This window comes from Channa argus, chromosome 16 (genome assembly GCF_033026475.1).
Source record: "Channa argus isolate prfri chromosome 16, Channa argus male v1.0, whole genome shotgun sequence".
NCBI classification, from domain to species: Eukaryota; Metazoa; Chordata; class Actinopteri; order Anabantiformes; family Channidae; genus Channa; species Channa argus.
In genome coordinates this window covers 15,612,700-15,634,470 of record NC_090212.1, presented here as the reverse complement: position 1 = coordinate 15,634,470, position 21,771 = coordinate 15,612,700, and the positions used below count along the sequence as shown (strand labels likewise).

Here is a 21,771-nt window from a genome sequence, read left to right as displayed (position 1 = left end):
CATAACAGTTAGGAACATTCAGCAGATTCTTTTTAATTATTAAATAGCAATACTGGATGCACAACATTTACAGACCTATAGTGTTGCTCAAAGAAAAGGTGTGTGTATGATTGTGCTTTTCTGTCGGCTGTATCACCTGCTCATATTGCAGAAGAAGTAAATATATGTAATGTCACAGTAAATATATTATAGCAAAGAACAATGAGGAGTTTGTTATATAACATCACAGATGACAAACAAATACATTCATTTGCTGATGAGGACTGATTTCCAATTTGAGAAAGGCCTATAATTTTCATGAAAATAAACAGATCACACATTTCACAGCAAGGGTAAAAAGTCAAAAAAAAGAAATAAAACACATGGAAACAAAATGTTTATTGGTGGCTGATTCCATTGTGCTTTGTTCATGTCTGTTTTTTTTTTAGCGGTGGACCTTTTTCAAACTGTGGCCCATGAGGGAAGCGAACAGCGTCAGCAACATCTTGGGATTCACCTGCACCAAATCATCAGGCAGTGCGTAGACTCTAGCTCCAATCTTACGAGCCAATGAGACTGCATACCTGGGAAAGGAACAGGAGGACAGAGAAAAGTTAGAAAACATTGATCGAGTACCAAAAACAAAGGCATGGGAAGTGGTGAAAAAACAGTTGTTTTACTTGGCATTATTGAGTTTATCTGCGTCCTTCAGCACTCCTTTCTCTCCCCTCTTCACCATGTCCCACTTCACATTACCGGGAGCAATGGCATCAATCAGGTCAATCACTGGTAGACTGGTGCTGATCAGTTTGTCCTGGAGAGAACTGGGGGTTAAATGCATGTGCATCCATATTTTTACTCAAATACACAATTAAAGTTACATTGACCTTGACATCACACACACACATAAACACACACCTTGAAGCTGCTAATTTGTGTGTCTTTCCGTTTCTGACTCAAGGTGGTGTTAACCCAGTTAAGAATAATGTGATCTCCAACCTTTTCTCCATCACCAATATCGGACAAAACCAGGACTGTGTACCTGAACAACAAGAACCATGTGATATAACGGAAAATATACAAAGAGATGCTGTATCTAAAACACCAACAAAGACTGAGGTGGGACAAGTGGCATGTCCCTATGATGCTTGTACCTCCTCATCAGCTGCCAGACTAATGCCAAGGTGTGCATTGGACTCCCCTCATTTAGGTTTTCTCCTCCAATCCCAACCAAAGAGAAGTGTGCTACATCCCTGCCAAGCTCCACAGCATAGTTACAGTTCTCCAGCTGAGACATAAAATAGGAAATATTGTATTTTCCCCAAAACATGCTTTTTGTTCTCATCCAGGATTGCCTTGAACGTTTGCACATTAGGTAGTTTTACCTTCTTCATATTGGCTCCCAGGGCAGGATAAGGTGGGTTGTTAACTTTCTTCCAGTTCACTGGAACATTAACCTTCTCATAAAGCTGCAGAATCACCAAACCATCACAAAGATCACTGCAATACACAAACATACAAAAGTAAACAAATATTCATCAGAGATCATTTGCACTGAGTATTAGTGGTTTGAGAAGCGAAAACTATCATTAGTGAAAAGTATCATTATCACAGTGTAGAAATGCTTTATTACAAGAAAACTTTGGCATTTAAAATATTACTTAGGTAAAAGTACCAACGTATTAGCTCAAAACATACTTAAAGTACTTAAAGTGCTGCACAGTACTGTTTATGCAGAATTGCTCATTTGACATCAGTGAATATGATATTACTATATAATGCGTATGATGCATCACTTTATTATCGCAGCTGGTAACGAAGGACATTTTTTTTAAACAACCTTAAAACATGCTTTGATGATCATAGGTTTTAAATCTAATAATTCTAATTTTAATTACTTCGAGTGCTGCTGATAGCTTGTGAATTTAACAAAGCGGAACAATGAAGAATTGATGATAACTTTTACATTACATTATTTTGTATCAAATGCTTTGTAGACCTTTATGGTCCTTAAACAAATGTAGTAAAGTTAAAGCGGTGGAAAATTTGAAAACTCAAGTAAAGTAGAATGCATCCGAACTGTACTTAAGTTAATGTACTTCATTTACTCACACCACTGCTCAGGATTACAGAAAGGTGACTAAACTCAATAGCCACGGCCTCATTTTGGAAGGTGTTGCTGCACTATTTGTAGTTTTGCATTGTTGTAGACTTTTTTTAGCCTGTACAACAATGATGTTGTCAGACAGTTGCTTTTTGAAATGCATAAAAAGTAGTAGTATATTAAATAGAGTAGAAAATTAAACAAAGAATAGGCGAGAAAAATGTATCTAACGACTTTGCTTCGCTATCGCTTCGGTTTAACGAACTAAGTAATAATAATTTATGTTTAGAAATTTGACAAGTAGCTTATTCAGATAGTTCTTGTTAAGGCGCTTTCTTCCAAAACCTTTCGCTTCTAGATTTTTTATAGGCTACATGTTGCCATGGTGAAGTGACATTTAACTCTTGCTCAATGTCTACCAGAAAGATACTAGTAAAAATAGACATTCATAAGCATGTAAAACATGTTAAGCATCCTGATAAGGTTTATCACCATGATATATAACTGATGACGTACCAGTACAAGTGGTTGACATATGGAGAGACGCCCAGAGAGTTCATCCAGTTGCGAAATGTTTTCTCTTCTTTGGACTCACCTGGAAATATACATGTGGACATGATGAACTTCATACAGTAAATGCCACCTAACCAAAATATTTCACTTTTGGTTTTAGCTTAAACACAAGTAGAAGTTGTTGTTGCTGTTGAAACATGTCACACCATGAAACATTCTTTTTCCTGGGCTTTTTATTAGGCTGTTGCTCGCAGTTAAGGCATCTGCTATACACTGATTATCTTTGTATTTGTAGTATGGCAGGAGTTCTGCACATAGTTATAATCACAGTCATTTAGTGTGAAAGAAAAGCTCGAACACAGGTCCAAGTGCTTGTCATCATGTGGTTGTCATCATACGACTACATATGTATTCATTGAAGGTTGTATCTGTGTCTCACCCTCTATGTGGGCAGTTTCTATGCCGTTGCTGTTGACCTGGGGTTTCTGCAGAGCAGGGTGCATGTTGAACAGGTTGGCCACGAACGCCAAATTAAGTTTGCCGTTTCCAGAGGTGACGTCCTGAGGAGAAACAAACTGCCGGCAGTCCAGCCGGGCTGCCTGCTGCAGCATCAGCTCGGCCCTTTGCTCCAAGTCATGCACCTTCACAGAAAGATAAAATAGACACATGTAGAGAAGAGACAAGATGTGCACATATTCAAGCCAGAGTCCAACAGGAAAACCATTTAATTTAGCATAATTCATCCTGCACTGAATCTGCAGAGAGAAATACAAGTAAGGTAAATAACATTTCAGAGATGAAACAAAATAATAACATGATTAGATCTGACATCCTCATCATACCATATTTATCGCTTATGTAGGTCATAGTTTTCACCTTCATGTTTAAATTAGAAAGTTTAACAAAAAGTGACTCACATTTAGGCCACTCATGTCGATTTTGACTCTCATTTTGTACTCGTGCTCTTCTTGGGAAGTGATTTGGTCGAGGAGGTAGAAGTAAGCCCGCGAGTCCTGCGGTGGCAAAGTACAATAAAGGATTAAACTTATGTGTTTACCTGACTGTGTGTGTTTGTGTGTTTTTTTTGCTTTGAACCTTGATATCTTCGCTGAAGTTTCTGATTGTTTCTGTTCCTGCATTGCGTAGATGATAGTTGACCCAGCGGAGCAGTAGGTCCTCAGGGGAGAGAGACATTAGATGATCCAGTTGTTCTCCTTCTGTCAGAAGGCTGATCAGACCTGGAGAAAGACAGAGCAGCAGTTTGTATATGATTAAACTTTAAGGACCAGAAATTGATTTGTGCCTTTAATATGAGGAAATGCAGACGGCTCTGCTGGAGCTGAAACTGAACTTTGGATGATTTGTTCTCTTGTTATTTTTATAGTTTGTTATGTGGTTCAGTTCTGAAAATTTGTGATGGGCTGGGATCTGTCCTCCTTATAGCATAGGCCCAGCTCTATTGTCTGGTGAAATTGAAAATGCACCTTGGATCTCACTTATGTTACTGTTAGTGTATCACAGTTTCATGAAAGAACCCAGACAGGAAGAAGTAATTTAATAACTCTTGTTGTACTCAGTTTATTCTTGAATTTGTAAATTAAAGTTAGGTTAATGTTAGACTTGGGCTTAAGTTTAGTTGTTATGTTTAAAGATAGATTTAGGGCCTATGGATGATGCAATATGTCAATGAGTGTCTTTACTACTAACGTAAGACACAAGAGCCCGAGTGCCTGTGTGCACTGACCTTCGTTCCTGCTGATTTCTATATCAGCAAACAGGCCAACCTTGATAATCTGCCACAACAGCCCTAAGACCAGATGGGGTTTTCCAGCCATCAGATCATGGGCGTCGATGTTAACCACCGTGCAGCCAATCGCCGAGGCAGAGTTCAGAGCCAGGACCAGATTCTCCTACAAATACAAATGAATGGTGCATCAGCATGTTCTCCTTCAGTCAAAGTCTTAGAGTTCACAGCAACACAAAATCATGGTTCTCACTTCCACTGCTCAGCAAAAAACAAAGAATGTGGCCAAATAATAAATGACTTATTAGAAATCAAATGCAGCACTAGTTTACAATAATGTAATGTAGTATGTATCCATATAATTAAACATCATCCCAATAAAAGGGCAAATTTGTAACAATTATTTTATTTGTGCTTCTTAAAAGTGGAGGTAACAGTAAAACCACTATAAAAAACAGTATCCACAGAGTAGGTATGCAGTAAAGAGTTAATATTTTACAAGGTGTTTTTGCACAGGCCAACATTATTGGACAACCAGTGTTTCTATTTAGACGTGTAAACTTGTAACTAGCTGACAGCTGTACATAGAAAACTGAATTCAGCGACAGGACTAACAAAAACTAAACGAAATCAGAGAATAAATGGTAAAAAAGAATGAATGGTAAATGGTAAAGAATGGTAAACATGTGTGCTTGTACTTGTACCACACAATATTAAGTTTCAAATTTCATGAGCGTTCTTCCATTTTATATGACTTTATATAAACTACGTTCATCTAACAGCTTAAGTTAATGGTTACATATCAAGATTTCACATACGGAGCATGATTATCTTATCATATAATGCAGCTTAATGGCCCAGCTTAACTCACCTAGCAGTAAAGTTAAAACAAGCCACACGTTGCAACCGCAGCACTAAAAATTGCTTACATGTATGTAATGATTATGTAATAATAAATAATATACACTGTAGATCTTTTTCACTTTATTATCAAGCACACTTCCAAATTCGGGTTGTGTGTGTGGACACCTATTAGACACGTGGTCTATGCATATTTTATTAGTAATTATTAACACATATTTTACACTAGTTTGTAGAATTTTATGACTTAATATCTTGAATGTTTTTGCACTTAATGGATGTTGCGCATGTTTTAAACTCACTGTCATTCTGAAAGTGGTAAGTTTCTTCTTGTTGATGACGCGCTCGTCAATTGTGTCAGGTTGAGAGAGGTTGATCATTTTGCTGCAAGAGAAGATGGAGTGAGTGTGAGAACAAACCAAGTAAGTGAGAGCACAAGTGATGTCTGATGATTGCTGGATCCTATTTCTTATTTATGTGTGTACGCTTCTGTCTGTATTAAGCCTCTGCGAAATTTACTATGCTCATCAAGTTGTATAATACTCACAGGGAATGAAAGTGAACAACTGAACATTTATAAAAACTACACTTAAATTAAATGAGACTCCTGCTATAAACACTGTTGCTACTTACTAAAATTGTCATTCTACCTGTGTGTCATGAACAATGTGAAGATTATAAATGTACATTATATTCCTACAGTGAATCTGAAAAGTATTCACAGCGCTTAACGTTTCATGGTACAGCCTTATTCCAAAAATGGATTAAATTCAGTATTTTCCTCACAATTATACAAACAATACCCCATATTTTCAATGTCAAAGAAGTTTGTTTAAAATCTTTGCAAATTTATTAAAAATAAAAACAAAAACAAAAATATCACACGTAGATAAGTATTCATGGCCTTTGAACACATCTTTTTGAGTATGATGCTACCATTCCTCCCATTCTTCTTTGCAGTACCTCTCAAGCTCTGTCAGGTTGGATGGGGAGCATCGGTGCACATCCATTTTTAGATCTCTCAGCTCTTCAATCGGGGACATGTCTGGGCTCTGGCTGAGCCAGTCAAGGACATTTACAGAGTTGTCCCGTAGCCGCTCTGTGCTTAGGTTGCTTAGGTTTTCCTATTAAAAGCTGAACCGTCGTCCCAGTCTGAGGCTCTAGGAAAAGTCCTGGTGGATTCAAACTTCTTCCATTTAGAGTTGATGGAGGCCACTGTGCTCATTGGAACCTTCAATGCTGCAGAGATTCTTCTGTACCCTTTCTTAGATCTGAGCATCGATACAAGCTCAATTTTGAGTGTTGAGTGAATACTTAAGAATATGTGACTTTTTTGTTCATTTTTAATGAATTTTACATTGTCATTATGGGGTATTGTTTGAGACTGTTGAGGAAAATAATGAATTTATTCCATTTTGGAATAAGGCTGTAGCGCTGGGAAAACTTCTACTACTATCAGTCACATAAGTCCATTTGAGTGTATGTGTGTGTGTGTGTGTGAGTGTGAGATACCATAACAGTATGCCATCGCAGACAGAGGGGAAGAGGCTTTCATCGTTCGGATTCATGGGCAGCAGATGTTGACAGTCTGGATCTTTTGCTAAGGCTTTGTTGATCCAGTTGACAAAAGCCACTTTTTCCTCATCTAAAGACACACATAGACCCCCACACACACCCACACACACACAAATGAGTCTGAGTTGAATCAATTAATTTTTAAAGACAAGATACGAAAACATTTTCTGACTCCAGCTTATTTACTGTAACAAATTTCTGTTCTTGTTCTGTTTCATGTCTCATTTGCTTATAAATTGAAAAGACAGAAAACTAAAAGCTTAGGTTTACGATGGGACACTAGTGCCACTAACACGTGCTGCAATTGTGAAACTATTACTAACACACAGAAAGACACTATGAATTTGTTTGCACCAGAGTAAGAGTGCTGCGTCCCCTCGCTGGAGATTCCCGAGGTTCCTCCAAAAGATCGGATCCCATCTCTCTTTGTGATGGTTTTCCTAAATGTCTCACTGAACTCTTTGCTCTTCAGCTCCTGATAGATCTGAACATGGAGAGGCTGTGTTACTCTGTGCGTGGTTGGATGTGCTGTATACATCCACATATTTGCTCACAATTCGCATCTGATCTTACAGCAACAAATTCCTCAAAGCTGATCTTCTCATCCTTGTTGGTGTCTCCAGCGATGAAAATCTCAACAATTTCGCGCACCCTGTAGCCCGGCAGGGAGAAACTCGCCTCTCTGAACAGCTCCTGAAGCTCAAAGTCACTTACGTAGCCACTGTTATCAATATCTGAAGACAAATAGACACAAAGGCAAATGCAAACACAGATATACAAAGTCAATTTGCTCAACAAAGTTATCTGAAAAGGATGAGTTTGATGTTTATTATAACAACCAGATAAGATTTTATTAACAGGCCCACAATTTCCTAAAAAAAAAATTGATAGCCTTCTGGAAACTAACATATAAATTGGTGTCACAGATGGATTTGTACTTATTAAATTACATCCATTTATTAACAATCTACTACAAGTAACTTTGTTTTCCTAACAGTATATTCCCGCTTGGTAAAGAGTGACTCTCTAGTGAATCACTATTTATCAGGATATATGGCTTGTGACCCACTAGATATTCCCCACACAGCTACACATCCGCTGAAAAACCCACTCTGGTAATTGGCAGCTCCGTAGTCAGAAAGGTGAAGTCAAGCCCGAGTCAAATGTGCTCCTGGAGCCCTAAAGGAAGTGGCATCCCGCTAATTTAGAAGAATTCTGGTTAGCTTGGGAATATAATAATCCATAAAAAAGGCCATCTTTAATGCCAGAACTGCATATTATTTATTATTATCTGATGAAAATAATAACAACCCCCGGTTTCCTCCAGAAGCCAAAGTAACCACATCCTCCTCACAATTATTACAGATAGATTTTCACAACCTCTGTTAAACTCTGTTTCCTGCCATTTCCTGCCCTAGTTTTTCATACAACACTTGGCCGGTGATGTGCGATACTCATTCTGCACATTACTACCGTCAACTTTTGCAATTATTCACATTGCAGCGACTAACTGATCAAATCTGGCAGTGTCTTATCACTGCATCTGAAAATACCTCACACACTCAGCATTCTGAGCTATAAAAATCTTTTACATAAGAAGCAGACTTTATGGTTTACTGTAAAACCCTCACGCTGGGCAGAATCAGGTTGGTCAATCAATACAATTGCAGGTTTAGAGTGTGAGTGTAGGTGTGAAACTGACCAATTTTATTAAAGGCCTCTCTGAGATCTTCCAGGTCATCTCTGGAAATCTGTGTGACATGATTCTCCATAGTAGCTTCTAATTGGGTGCCTGAAACGTGCACACACACACAAACACACACAGCTTTGCTTCTTATTAGACATAAAGTGGAACTTTGCAAAATTACGCAATTTCTGAAAAAGGAGCAGGCGTTACTTTGCTGCCACAAATATGCTCACAGATGCAGAAACATCACATCATTCAGCTTAGAAAAGTGTCTTAGTTAGGATCAATGAGTTAAGTTTCCACATAAAACCGCAGAGATCTTAGCATTTCATAATAATGCATCCTTACTGAGGAAATAATGCTGACCGAGGAAAAACAGAGTGAGATGAGTACCTTCATAAGAGCCTGTGTGTTTCCACTTAGTCTCGTCCTTAATGGTCAGCCTCTCAGTGCAGGTACCTTTGGCCTGGCTTTAAGAGTTGAATCTCTAAGAGCTGTGTGAGGCTCCGACGAGAAGTCACCGTGCAGAGGCAAAGTGGACCTTTGGCCTTCCTGTACTCTGGGACAGGCGTAGGCTGACAGTTAACATTTAACGCTTCAGCTGTGTCGTGATCATATGCTTTGAAGAAAAAGGTCGCCCATTCTGGGCAAACAGATACATACCTGCCTCATAAGACAGGCACAGAGAAGTGGGGAAAATAAAGATTTACAGAACATAGTGTGTGGAAAACAGGTTGGAGTGGAAGAGAAAATAATCAACAATGGAATGAAAGAATTCCCGAGAACAATTTAATAATGAAACTCAGGCTGTGTGTTGATTTGAAATTTAAATTGTAGTGGATAATATTTAGGCCAATATTCCCACTTTTCTTCAAGTATTGAATTTGTGTATTTTTCACATCACATTTTGCTGGACATGTTGACCTTTGTCCTTCATAACATTGTTAGGACCAGCAGTAGTAATGTTGTAGCTGATCGGTGTATAAACCCAAACAGAGTAAAATGGATATTGGTTTGGTTTATTTTCAGATAATTTGGTGTTTTATTTATTCAGTTAGTACGATGCTGTTCTGCTTAGAGACAGTGGCACTGAAGAAAAGACAGGAGGCAGAGCTGGAGGTAGCAGAGCTTAAGATGTTGAGATTCTCTTTGGGAGTGACGAGGATGGACGGGATCAGGAATGAGTACGTCAGAGGGACAGCTCATCTTAGATGTTTTGGAGATGGTTTGATCATGTTTAGAGGAGAGACTGTGAATATATAGGTAAAGGATGCTGAGTTTGGAGCTGCCAGGCAGGAGGTCTAGAGGACGACCAAAGAGGAGATTTATGGATGTAGTGAGAGAGGACATGAAGTTAGTTGGTGTGAGAGAAGAGCATGCAGGGGATGTGCAGAGGCACATGATTCGCTGTGGTAACCCCTGAAAGGGAACAGCCGAAAGGAAGATTTATTAATTTAGTGGATGGCTTAGTCATCTCTTTTACATGGCTGGGGTTTACCTCAGAAAAATTTAAACTCTAAAAACAGCAGAGATAACCACTTGTTTAAAAATTTTATTCACAAGTTTTTCAAAGTTAGTCCTACGTAGAATTCTTGTTAAAAAGAAAATAGCTTGTAGTGGGTAAAACAATACACTCTTACAACATGTAGCAGCCACATGTGGTATAGTATAGTGATGCGTTTCCCCGAAGCCAAGCTATTCATCTAGCATTCAGGTTTTTTATTCTTTGAGTATAGATGTAAGTGCAATTAAAGGGTCTTTTAAACACAGAAATCTGTGATCCAAAAGGTTACTTTCCCACTTGCTGCACATAATTCTTGGGAAGTTGTGATGTCTTGTATTGTTTGCTTGTTAACAAAACCCACATTTTGCTTTCCATCCAACATGTTTAAAAGATGAGGTCTGTGTTTGTGTGCACAGCTTGCCTCGCTGCCACACAATGCCCTGTAACCTGAGGTATGGAGCCAGCGGTCTCACTGAGATTAAACTGCCTGCACTTCACAACAACATAGCCTTACGTGACCTTTCTTCTAATACATGGCAGTGCTTTAGAAACTATACCATGTTTGTTTTGTTGCCTTTCAATTTTGAGAACGCTTCTCACAACGCTTATCTTAAATTTGTGTCAGCTGAGCTGATTCTTTGGGTCGGGGAGTAGCGTTCTTTCTGCAGCTATAAAGGTTTGTAATTGTAGTTGTAATTGTAAACTCCCTTGGAGAAGAGCATAGTAAAACTGTAAAGTATGGAATGAACAAATAAGGAGCTTACATTCAGTCCCAGGCTGGCTGCAGGGTCTTAGAGTCCGGCGCAGGACCAATCCAAAGTAGAAAATCACCTTTTTGCTGAGAACTAGTTTGGTGTTCCTCTCGTCCGATGTCTTCTATCAAAACATTGGTCTCTCCTTATCCTCTTTTATTTCTCCTCTGGCCTCTTTTGCTTTCATCTTTACCGCTATTCAAAAGTCCCATGAGCCAAAACCAAAACACAGGACTGTGCCCAAAGATAAAGAGTATTTTATACCTGTTCACTAAAAGCTCATTCAGAATCAATTGTTTTCCTCTCACCGCACGCAGCCCAAGGACTCCATCTTCCCACCTGTCCTGTAGGTCCCTTTTTATTCCCCTCAGACACCTGAGCAGGTCAAGTTTCACTTTGTGACTCCGAGGTGCTCTCCGGTTACTCACACCTTCTCATCACCGACCTCCGACTAAAGAACTGGACCAGCCACAGTTTGTGGCTGTTGATAAGTTGCTATTTGACAGGTGCCCAAAGACTTTCTCGTAAGCCTCTTGCATTATTCACTGGCACCTAGGAACACATGCGCAGGATGGTGAAGCATATTATTAAAATTATAACAATTTTTAATTCATTGTATTTTTTTAGGTTATATAAAAACTGAACACACATTTGCTAAATTCATTGACGGGGGTTTTGCAGACACAGACTAACTTGAACTGGTTTGACCAGCAGAGGTTAGTGTTTTTACATTTTAACATTCACCATTGGCCACTGACCATTCAGTGTGGCCACGCTGACTGCTGGTAATAAAGACTACATGTATACTTGCATTATCTGGCAAATTATGTTAAACCTTATAACAGTTATGTCAAAATGCATCTAAGACCATGGCTATTTCACAATTTTTACAACGCACTAGCATGAGGAAGTATGGTCATGAGGAACATTAACAGCACACAGTAACTTGTTCACTGCACATTTTTGGCATGGTATTAAAGTACTATTACAAAACAGAAGTATTTCAAATTAAATCTCAACCTGCACTTTCATGCTTTGTATTGTAGTAGCAGGTGGAAGTGTGATTTATCAGGTCCCATGTGTGGCTGAAACCTGTGTGTTTGTATTTTATTTAGCTGTAAGGTGAAGAACCTGACCACTAAGAGGCAGTGAGCTAATGAGCTGCTCAACAGCTGGAGTCCAGAGGATTTTCCTGCAGACCAGTGTGATGAAGATGGTCATTGTTGCAGCTTGAAATCAAGCAAAGAGGAAACGTGATTTAGACATGGCCACCTTTTTTGTTTCAAGTCAGTCATAGTTCTTTATTTGTGTTAATTATTGTAGCTCAGTGGACATCTTCAGGGCTTTTGCTTGGAAGACTAAAACCACATGAATGTGAAAATGCTTGGGTACAAGTAAAAAGTATTTGCACATCTTACTTTGTATATTTGTTTTTAAATAGATAAAGCTGGTTCATGATGAAAGCATGCCATGTCTTTACAATTCTTGCATGCTTTAAAAAAAAGATTGTCTAAATACAAAAGTATTCAGATCCATAATTCAGTTCTCAGATGCCACTTTGGCACCAAAACTAGCTTATGGCCTTCTTAGGTAACTCTGCAAGCTAGATTTGCCCTATTCTTCCCAGATGGGGACCATCAGTGACCTGCCAACCCCTGGTTTAGCCACTGGTGTTGGGTTTGGATGTTGATATGCTTTCAGGTCTGTAGATTGTGGGACCTTGCATGTTTGTGTGTGCACCTCTTTGAAAAATGGTCAATCAATTCAGTTTGCTACAGGTGGATTCATCAAGTTCTTGACTCATGCCAAAGATAATTATAGCAAACAAGATTCACCTGACAACAATATGGCCACAGCAGAGGGTCTGATTACTACATTTACATAGAAAAAACAACTTTAATGTACTATACATGACTAGTCCACTACATTTAGAAGGGGAATATTTGTCCTACTTTATCTTTTTGTTTTTTTTTTAAAAAAAGCTGTATTTCAATATTATTCTTAAAGTTCTTCTTTTGCTTGACCCAAGTTGAACGCAATGCATAGTACTGGCTACAAGTGATGAGTTTTCTACTCGTGTACAGCTAAAGCATGGGTTAAACTTATTACGCAGAGGAAACGGAGGGGGGCGTGTCAGCTGTCATTAGTCACATGACCCGGAAAATGTGGGGCTTAATTCCTGTGTTAGACTGCTCTCAGCTGCTGCGGCTCTGCCCTTCGCCGTGTAAACCCTTGGTCTGCCCCATCACAACCTCCGACCCCCGGATGGACTCTTCTCAGCGCACCATGTCGGGTAAGACACGCCGGGGCATCTTCGGCACTCTGACCGGAACGGGGCCTCTCCTGGGCCGGACCGGGGCTGCGCGAACTGTCCTTATCCGTTCGTAATATCGCGTATGTATTAAAAGCCGCAGAAAACCGTAGCTGCGACGCTCACTGCTGCTCAGGTGTGCACAGAAATGAAACGACGACTCCGAATCGTTCGTGCATTTACTTTTGGACTCATTTTAAGGCTCGGGATGTGTTTGTTTGGACCTGAGTAAAGCTGAGTGTGGGGCAACGTGAAGCAGCACATCCGGTCACAGTTTTCAGAGTCAACCCGGGATGAACGCGGCTTTGGTTTTCATCAGGTATTAGTGAGACGACTATGACGTGAGAAAATGCTGCAGTCGTTTTCTTTAACTAGATGTTTGTCGCATTTTGCCACTGAACGATTCCCCTAATTCTTAAAAAGCTGCACTTTTGAGGCCATTTTTCGGATTTTATCCCAGTAATTGGCAATTAATCTCCTGTCAGTCAACTGATTATTGCAGCTCTAGATAAAATAACTAAGGTTGAAGAATTGTGATTGTTTTTACTGTTAAAGTTTGTCAGATAATCATAATTGTGCCACTTCTGAACTTCTGAACACCTTTTTAACTGCTTTAAACTGACGTCTGACTTTGTGGCTCTGATGTTGAGGTGTGTCTGGTTCTCTCTCACACACACATACCCGCACGCACACAAAGTCAGAGTGGAAGTGTTGATTGCAACACTGCCAATTACTCACATGGCATCGCCAAAACCTGTCACTTCCCCATTTAATTGTGGCAACACAATTGTAGCCAAGACAGTTTGACTTGCACAAAAACTAAAATGTAGCTGCTTCATTATTACAGTACAGGCATGATGATTTCCTTATTGAGGCAGCAAAAGAAATATGAATTTGCACATTTACTTTAGTACAACTCCGTCCCCAGTCCTCAAACTAATTATGTCCTTGTGTCCACAAATGGAACAACAAGGTCTCCCAGTGGTCAAGTCGAACACACCTGTCAATTGAACTTTTCTATGCGCTTTCTGCTTTGATGTTTTCTCATTGACTCCGATTTTTTGCTTGCTTTGTACTTTCCCTGGTAAGTCGCTTTGGAACGAAGCGTCTGCCAAATGACTAAATGTGAAACTTCCATTATGTGGGCTTTTATTTTTGAAGATGTTATCAACTTCCTGCGTTGGTTTGGTCTCTTGACTAACTCTACGCAGTTTCTCAGTGCGGACATGCGCCACAGAATCTGGCCTAAAGTTTGTTTTCTAATCCTATAAAAGGCTTGTAGTGTCTCACCTTTTTTTTTTTTTTTTTTTTTTTTTTTTTTATAGTATTCTGCTCTTTATCTCGTCCCAAGTAAATTGTTTTAATAAGGACTGAAAACAATGACATTCGGCTTCATGATATATAATTATGATGCTATGTGCTTTTTTTTTTTTTTTTTTTTTTTTTTTAAATAAGAGAAATGTAATATCTATGCATTTTATTTCCATCACAATACATACAACTCTCTTGTACAGCACATACAACTGTTTAGTATTATAAAGTATTATTTATGGATATTACCATATTATCTTGATATAATTTTTAAGACCTGCATTTTAAAGTGTTATCATGAATAGATGGTATCATTTTGAAAAAGATCAGACCTAGAAGTGTCACTAATTACTTTCTGGGAAGACACCATGTGCTTACTGTACGGCCTTGCAGGCTTCTCAGGCCACTCAATTGACAAACGGTTTATAGCTCCTTGAATCAGAACATAGCAACTGTACAACGACAGTGCCATGCTGATCAGGTTTCTGAGAAGGACCCCCCCCCCCCCCCCCCCACACACACACACACACACACACACACTCAGCTAGCTGAATAATATCTGGTGGCTGTGGTCTGACTTCCACTCCTCCTAAATAGACCATTGAGGTATAAAATATTTAGTAGAACTTGCAAATCTAAAAAAAAAAAAAAATCAAACAGCCCTGGTTATTTTTGAAAAAAGATCCATGTAGATATGGCATTTGCGCAACTGGTCATGTGCCTGAGTGTGTGTTTGTGTTTCTCTAAACAGACCAAGCTTTTGTGACACTGGCCACAAATGACAGCTATGCAAAGGGAGCGATGGTCCTTGGCCAGTCGTTACGAAACCACAACACGACCAGGAAACTGGTTGTACTCGTAGGACCTCATGTTGCAGAACCTTGCAGGTAATGCACATCCCTAATGTAACTGTTATGTTGTCCCTTTCTTTGTTCTCTCCCAAGACACTAATTGGAAGACACACACTTTTCTGTCTTGCACATGAACCTAAATTGGGCCTGTGTGTTACAGGGATGTGCTGCGCTCCGTTTTCGACGAGGTGTGTGTGGTGGACATCATGGATTCAGGCGATGCAGCTCATCTGGCCCTGATCAAGCGTCCAGACCTGGGAGTAACCTTTACCAAGCTGCACTGCTGGACTCTCACACAGTACAGCAAGTGTGTATTCATGGATGCAGACACACTGGTGAGAAGCAAACTGGATGACATGGAAAACGATACACAGTGGCGATGTAAAAAAGAAAAATATGCATGCAGAGCATTTTTAAAGCTTTGAAATGCATGTTTACATTATTAAAGTGTCACAAATGTGCACACATTTTAGCAGATTACAATAGTGAAACTGTTTATAAATTAAACTGACTATATTTAAGATTGGAATTAACTTTATTTGAATGTATTCAGGTGCTGTCGAATATAGATGAACTCTTTGAGAGGGAGGAACTGTCTGCAGCGCCAGATCCTGGTTGGCCAGACTGTTTCAACTCCGGGGTTTTCGTCTTCAGGCCGTCCAAGGAGACACATGAGAAGCTCCTCGCGTTCTGCGGGGAAAATGGGAGTTTTGATGGTGAGAGGGACGAGAATGTTTAATTCATTTAGACATAATGGTCAGAGTGTGTGAACCTTCAGGGCTATGCGGGAGAATTGCCAGGATCTAATCCGTTTTTAGTTTACATTTGGATTTTCACGCTTCTATTTTTGTGTATTTGATTTGGCACAAGAAGCAAGAAAAACCCACCACATCAAAGTGGTCTATCACATGGGGTCCTAATTCCAATATTCAAGGACCCCTGCTCTACTTGTTTTCCGTGTCCTACCCACTGCTGCTTATCTGGGTCAGGTGTGCTGGAAAATAGCATTTTTAGATGAGTGTGGAGCAGGATAAGGCAAAGTGAATTGTGGTCTTCCAGCTTCTGATTGACTGAACACACCTGATCCATGTGATAAGCAGTGGGTAGGGCAGGGATAGTTTGGGAAAACGAGCATAGCAAGGGCCAGAATTGAGAACCCCTGGTCTATCAAACCGGTCATATTACTCTTGGACCTAAACTCATAGGAGTGTGTGATGTTCACTAGGAAAGGTAAAGGTCACCTTGCCTCACTAAGTTTGGAAGGGATTAGACTGCCACTAAACTCTAACTGCAGGAAGATGGTTGGAGGAAGTTTGACTTTTCTTCTTTACATTCCACTGTGTTTAGCTTTGATCGCAAATGTGACACTGAATCTGAACTGATTACAAAACGGCATCACAATAAATGTTTCCTCATTGGCCCAGGACCACTTTCTCACTAAGTCTCTCTACATACACACTTACACATGTGGACATGGCATGTGCTAATCCTATGTCTGAAGACTACCACCCCTGCCCTTTGGCTGCTGCTCACATTGTCTCTCTCACACACACGTACACATTCCCATCTATTGGTGTGTTTCTACATGCATACCTGCTGTATATATGTTTGCATGCAGCAGCCTCTCACAGCATTGTCAACCCTTCGTTTCAGGTTCTATTTTTAAAAGTCAGAAAGGACACAGTCTGTGGGAATGTACATAACGGTGTCTGTTGACCAGTCACGTATGTGCAGTACAGTATCAGGCCACATAAGATGGGTGAGACAAGAAAGGAATCCTGGAATGAAAACACATTAATTTAGAAGTTCATCAAGCAAAACGATGAATAAAGGCCTTGGCTTGTTTCACATTTTTGAACCTGCTGCTCTGATCAGCATCTATAAAACGACTCTGTGATTTTTGTGTATTCTAACATCCCAAGCTAGATCTCCTCATTTAGCTCTAATTTAGCCAAAAGTGTGTGTATTTTTTGTCTGTGTCTGCAGGTGGTGATCAGGGTGTACTCAACAGTTTCTTCAACACTTGGGCGACGGCCGATATCTCCAAACACCTTCCCTTCATCTACAATCTTAGCAGTATTGCCATCTACTCCTATCTGCCAGCATTCAAACAGTCAGTATACACACTGTCTTCATACATTTGTTTAGTTGCTCATTGCCCTGATTCTATAGCTTCTCCTTTCTGTTTGGTGACAGTTTGTCCAAGGTCCACTACAAAGGTTATGTGTGTGTCTGTGGGTGGGTGTTAAGTTAAAAAAAGCTGCTGAAACCCTGTCACAACCCTGCCTCAAAATAGAGGAGCTACAGTGCTTACACTTGTACGTGTGTATTTAAATCTGTATACGTCCTCCTGTTGAGGGGCTCGATTCTGAGTATGTTTGTACAGCATAACTTTCACTTCTTAGAGGTAGTTTTTGTTTCTTCTTGCTTTGCTTTGTCTATGCAAAAATATTCACAATGAATTTCTGACATCTTGGAAAACGGCAACATCCCTTAAAAAAAAAAAAAAAAAAAAAAAAACACCAGGCAGAAGATCATTCAGATACTAAAACCAGATCTTTTTAATGTGCTCGGAACTGCCACTACATAAGCCCGTCTTCTTTACTTGCTCAAGATCTCTATAATTACGGTGAGTCAGAGCAGTTCTGTTTTAGTGTTTTTTGTTTTTTGTTAAGTGTTTTTAAAATAGAAAAAACATCTCACTAAGTGGGACAGTGTGTCTGGCTGATGCATTTTTAATAATCCTTGTGCAATAACAGAGTTCTACAGATAAACAAGCTAATCCATGTTGCAGACTGACATTACTTTGACATTCACTGCTGACTGTCTGCATGAAGATTGTTGAAAATACACTTAAGTGACCAAAGTAGTAATTTATACAAATGCTGAAGTTGGATAAACAAGGAAGAAAAAAAACAAAAACAGAAACAACAATGACTGTACAGACTGACTTCCTGGTTCAAATTGACCATGCTTCTGGTATTGGTGTGCACACTTCTAATTTGCAGTGAGGAATTATTCCAGACATTTTGGAGCACTCACTTTTGGATAGACCTGTTTGCATGTTGCGCAGTTGCTGAAAGGGGCCTCTTGGGTGGGTATGTTCAATGTCTCTTACGCTCTCGCGCATTCTTATTGCCTGACTTTGTTTTTACAGGTACGGCCATGATGCAAAGGTGGCGCACTTCCTGGGCAAGGTGAAACCATGGAACTATACATACGATGCTCAGAGTGGTGAAGTCAAAGGTCACTCTACATCTCCTGACCCATGCCAGCTGCATCCGGACTACCTGCTCATGTGGTGGGAGCTATATGCCAAATCTGTGCTGCCTTTACTGCAGCAGGCCTACGGGGACACTCCCTTCAACAGCGGCTGTGTAGAAGAGAGCGAGGATGTAAGTTAGTGGTTGTCGTGTGGGGGTGTGTGTGAAAGTGTTTAGTTTTAGGTGTGGTTGTGGCAAGCGATGGAAGTATTGACACATAAATGAGGATGTGTGTGTGTTAATTTGTTGTGTGTTGCATAAATGTCACGTCCTGGCTGTGTCAAAATCTCCAACATCTAGCTGAACACTCATTTCTCTGGCACATATTCAAAGTTTGTAAGTCTGACATGATGAAAAATTACCAGCCTGTAAAACACCACGTATTGAGGCTTTAAATCTTCCCTCCTGCTCCAAAGATAATGCTGCTTGTTTCACTTATCACATTATTGGTCTTGAATTTCTCCTAAACAATCTGCTGCTAGAACTCGTGTTTGTTGCTCCTGGTATTTATTGGGAGTCCTGTCAGTAGCATCGTGACTATAAAGCTTGTTGTCCTCAATGAATGGCTGGGGGCCAGGCCAGCAAGTGTCCAGCACTTGAGAATAGCACGAAGAGGAAGTTGCCATGCTGCATTTTGTAGTAGTGCTCTGGTGAACTACTTCTCAGTGATCGTAGTTGGAACAGCTGCCGAAACGTTGCCAAGGCAACATAACAATGCACTTTCTCCTAGTACAAATGTATCTGTAAAAACTAATTTATAGTAAAATAATGAAAATGACATCATCGTTGTTATAATTAAAGAACATTTTTACAACTTTCATATTCTTATAGTTTTAGTGTTAAATTTCAAAACAAGTGGATTTAAACCTTTGCACCGAACTGTATACTTTAAGGCATACGTGGAGGGCATCTTACATTATTCCTGTTTACTCCCACTTCCTCTATTAATGTGCTCTCCAATCACTGCAGCCATTACGTATTAATTGTTAATGACTTAGTGGATGCAGTCAGTAACTCAGTAAGGGCTTTTTGTTTTTCATCCTATCACTATAACCCTTATCTGCTGCCAGTCTGTTGCAAAATGTCTTGTTGCACTTCAACTGAAATGCTTGCGCTTAGTGATTGTGTCTCCAGGATAGAAAAGAGGAAATTCCAGTTGAAAGAAGAGCAAGCTTGGCTGAACACAGGGGAAAACCATTCCTTATAAAGTATTGCTTCAGTCCCATATAATGATTCATTCTTTCCTTGTCTGTCACACAGATTAAACTTGATGAGGATGTGAAGGAACAGCCTGTGGCCTCTGCTCCTCCCCCCAAGAAGGTTTCATCACTAGAGAGGAAGCAGCGCTGGGAAGAGGGCCAGGTCGACTACATGGGTGATGACTCCTTCGCCAACATCGAGCGAAAGCTTGACTCCTTCTTAAAGTAGCAGGCGGGTGAAGGAGCACGATGGACAGAGAGAGCACCAGTTGAAGCTCTGTGTGGGTGGTGATTTAACCACCCCTCAGCCAATCGCAGGGCTTGATTAGCAGGTGACTAAGTGGATGCCTCTGTAACTCTCAGCCTCGCTCTCTGCATCCTGTCGGTGTAAATGATAAGTTTGACACAGTGCCCACGCTCTCTTAGCTTATTCATTTTTCTCTTTAAAAAAAAAAAAGTTATACATTTGGGAAATGTGCTCATTCACTTTCTTGCTGAGTTAGATGAAAAGACTGAAACCACATGCTTATGTGTGGTTTTATGTAGCTGTCACCAGCTTGCCCAGTGTATGACTTAAATTATTTACTGTCATGATAAAATGTTTACCCAAGGAAAATCTGCTGTTTTTATGTATTTCCACTGCTCTTCAACAGTGTGCTGTGGTAGACTGAGATTGTGGCTGAGGCACAGTCTGAACAAGTGTAGAATTTAATCATTGGGTTTAATGTTTTGGAAGTCCAGGTCGACTGTAATCATTTGTGTGATCGTGAAAATACATGTGAAGATGTAATTCACTGCTGCAGTGGATAAATAATATACTTGCACAATGACTAAATCTTAAAATATGGAGTACTGATGTTACATATGGTGCAAGGGAGGAGCCTGACCAGCACTTCCAAAACTTACAAGCCACTTACAGTGTTACATCTGCTTTGACTTCCTCTGAGTGCAACTGATTTGGGCTAACGCATAAACGCTTGTCCAGTAGTCGTCTTGTTTTTTTTGTTTTTTTTGTGCAAAAAAGAACTCTATCTAGAGTAACTAGTTAGTAAGCTGAGTTGGCTTCATAATCAATCTTCTCAACCAGCTCTTGCCAAGAAAGTGACTAAGTGTAACTACTTCGAAAGAATTGTAACTGACCCTTTTAAGTGTCTTTGACACATCTGATGGAAAAAAATGTCTTCCTGTGGGAAAATACACTAACAGAAACTCCAAACTATGGTGGGTGAAATGTGGCTAAAGAGAAACTTTCAGGTTTCAAGCTTGTTTCTGGATTTTACCACAACTCCTAATCTGCAATAACTATCTCTACTTGAACCACTTTAAAGCAGATGTGCAGTAACTGGCTCACTTCCTTCATGCTCTCCCCTTTCAGCCAGTTATCACAGTCTCACTTTAAGCTGACAGCATTCACCTCCACAGAGGCTATAGATAGACGTCCCTATCCGTGCTTCTGACACTCACCAGCTCCTTGTGACTTCAGCTTTGTAGTGTCTGCTAATGTATTAGGGCTAGGCCTGTTGTCTTGTATTTGCATGGCACAGTTAAATGGGTCAGTAATTAAATATGTCCACCTTCATCCTGAGAGTTCTGTCTTTTTGCAGGATTTAACGCTAGTGTAGTCTGCATGTTACCTCCCTGTCAGACCCACATCATTGTGTCTGTGCCATGACCTGGGTTTCACCAGTTCCTGTCTCTAGTGTTACCAGCTGCCTTATTCCCTCTCACCGTTTACAAAACCTTACTTATTGTAACTGCTGCTTGCAGCACAACAGACTTACTTTTGTTGGCTCCTTCCCTTTATTTTTTTTTTTGAATACCCCCCTTTAATTTCACTGCAGTTGTGTGCTCTATAATCTACAACTCCAAACAGTAATTAAGTACACTCCTCCTTTTGCTATAGGCTTTCTTCTATAAGCTGCCAAGGCTGAGAGAAAAGCCCAACAAAATCCTAAATATGCATCATGGTGGATGACAATGTGGTAATATAAGTTAATGGTTTGTTAATAAGGTTTGTTCTTTCCCCAGATAATAACTGTCCATCCCTAATAAAGACCAGGCAAGAAATCACTTTCTGTCAAGTGTTGGTTTTTACACTATCAAAAACAAAACACTAC

General features: G+C 39.9%; 2 protein-coding genes across 5 annotated transcripts; one reads left to right on the top strand and one right to left on the bottom strand.

Moving 5' to 3' along the window:
- Window positions 1-363: 363 nt before the first annotated feature.
- On the bottom strand, window positions 364-9,022 carry pls1 (plastin 1 (I isoform)). Of its 3 annotated transcripts, none has more exons than XR_010910965.1 (16): window positions 8,857-9,022; window positions 8,479-8,568; window positions 7,350-7,510; window positions 7,131-7,260; window positions 6,714-6,846; window positions 5,504-5,585; window positions 4,341-4,506; window positions 3,692-3,834; window positions 3,514-3,609; window positions 3,036-3,237; window positions 2,600-2,678; window positions 1,365-1,479; window positions 1,134-1,267; window positions 898-1,021; window positions 660-803; window positions 364-563 (listed from the first exon to the last, which is right to left on the bottom strand). XR_010910965.1 is itself a non-coding variant. In XM_067478619.1 (16 exons), exons 2-16 carry the CDS (start codon window positions 8,546-8,548, stop codon window positions 425-427), a joined length of 1,908 nt encoding a protein of 635 aa, XP_067334720.1. In that variant the 5' UTR covers window positions 8,549-8,601; window positions 8,857-9,020; the 3' UTR covers window positions 364-424. The 3 variants fall into 3 exon arrangements, 2 of the variants coding, with proteins under 2 accessions (XP_067334720.1, XP_067334719.1); XM_067478619.1 differs by having other exon boundaries at window positions 660-793; window positions 8,479-8,601; window positions 8,857-9,020; XM_067478618.1 differs by having other exon boundaries at window positions 660-793; window positions 8,857-9,020.
- A 3,827-nt stretch (window positions 9,023-12,849) lies between these two features.
- Window positions 12,850-21,724, top strand: gyg1a (glycogenin 1a). 2 transcript variants are annotated; one of them, XM_067478624.1, is made up of 7 exons: window positions 12,850-13,012; window positions 15,093-15,228; window positions 15,353-15,527; window positions 15,746-15,908; window positions 17,179-17,305; window positions 18,350-18,587; window positions 19,716-21,724. In XM_067478624.1, exons 1-7 carry the CDS (start codon window positions 12,871-12,873, stop codon window positions 19,881-19,883), a joined length of 1,149 nt encoding a protein of 382 aa, XP_067334725.1. In that variant the 5' UTR covers window positions 12,850-12,870; the 3' UTR covers window positions 19,884-21,724. The 2 variants fall into 2 exon arrangements, with proteins under 2 accessions (XP_067334725.1, XP_067334726.1); XM_067478625.1 differs by lacking the exon at window positions 12,850-13,012 and adding an exon at window positions 13,150-13,349.
- Window positions 21,725-21,771: the final 47 nt, after the last annotated feature.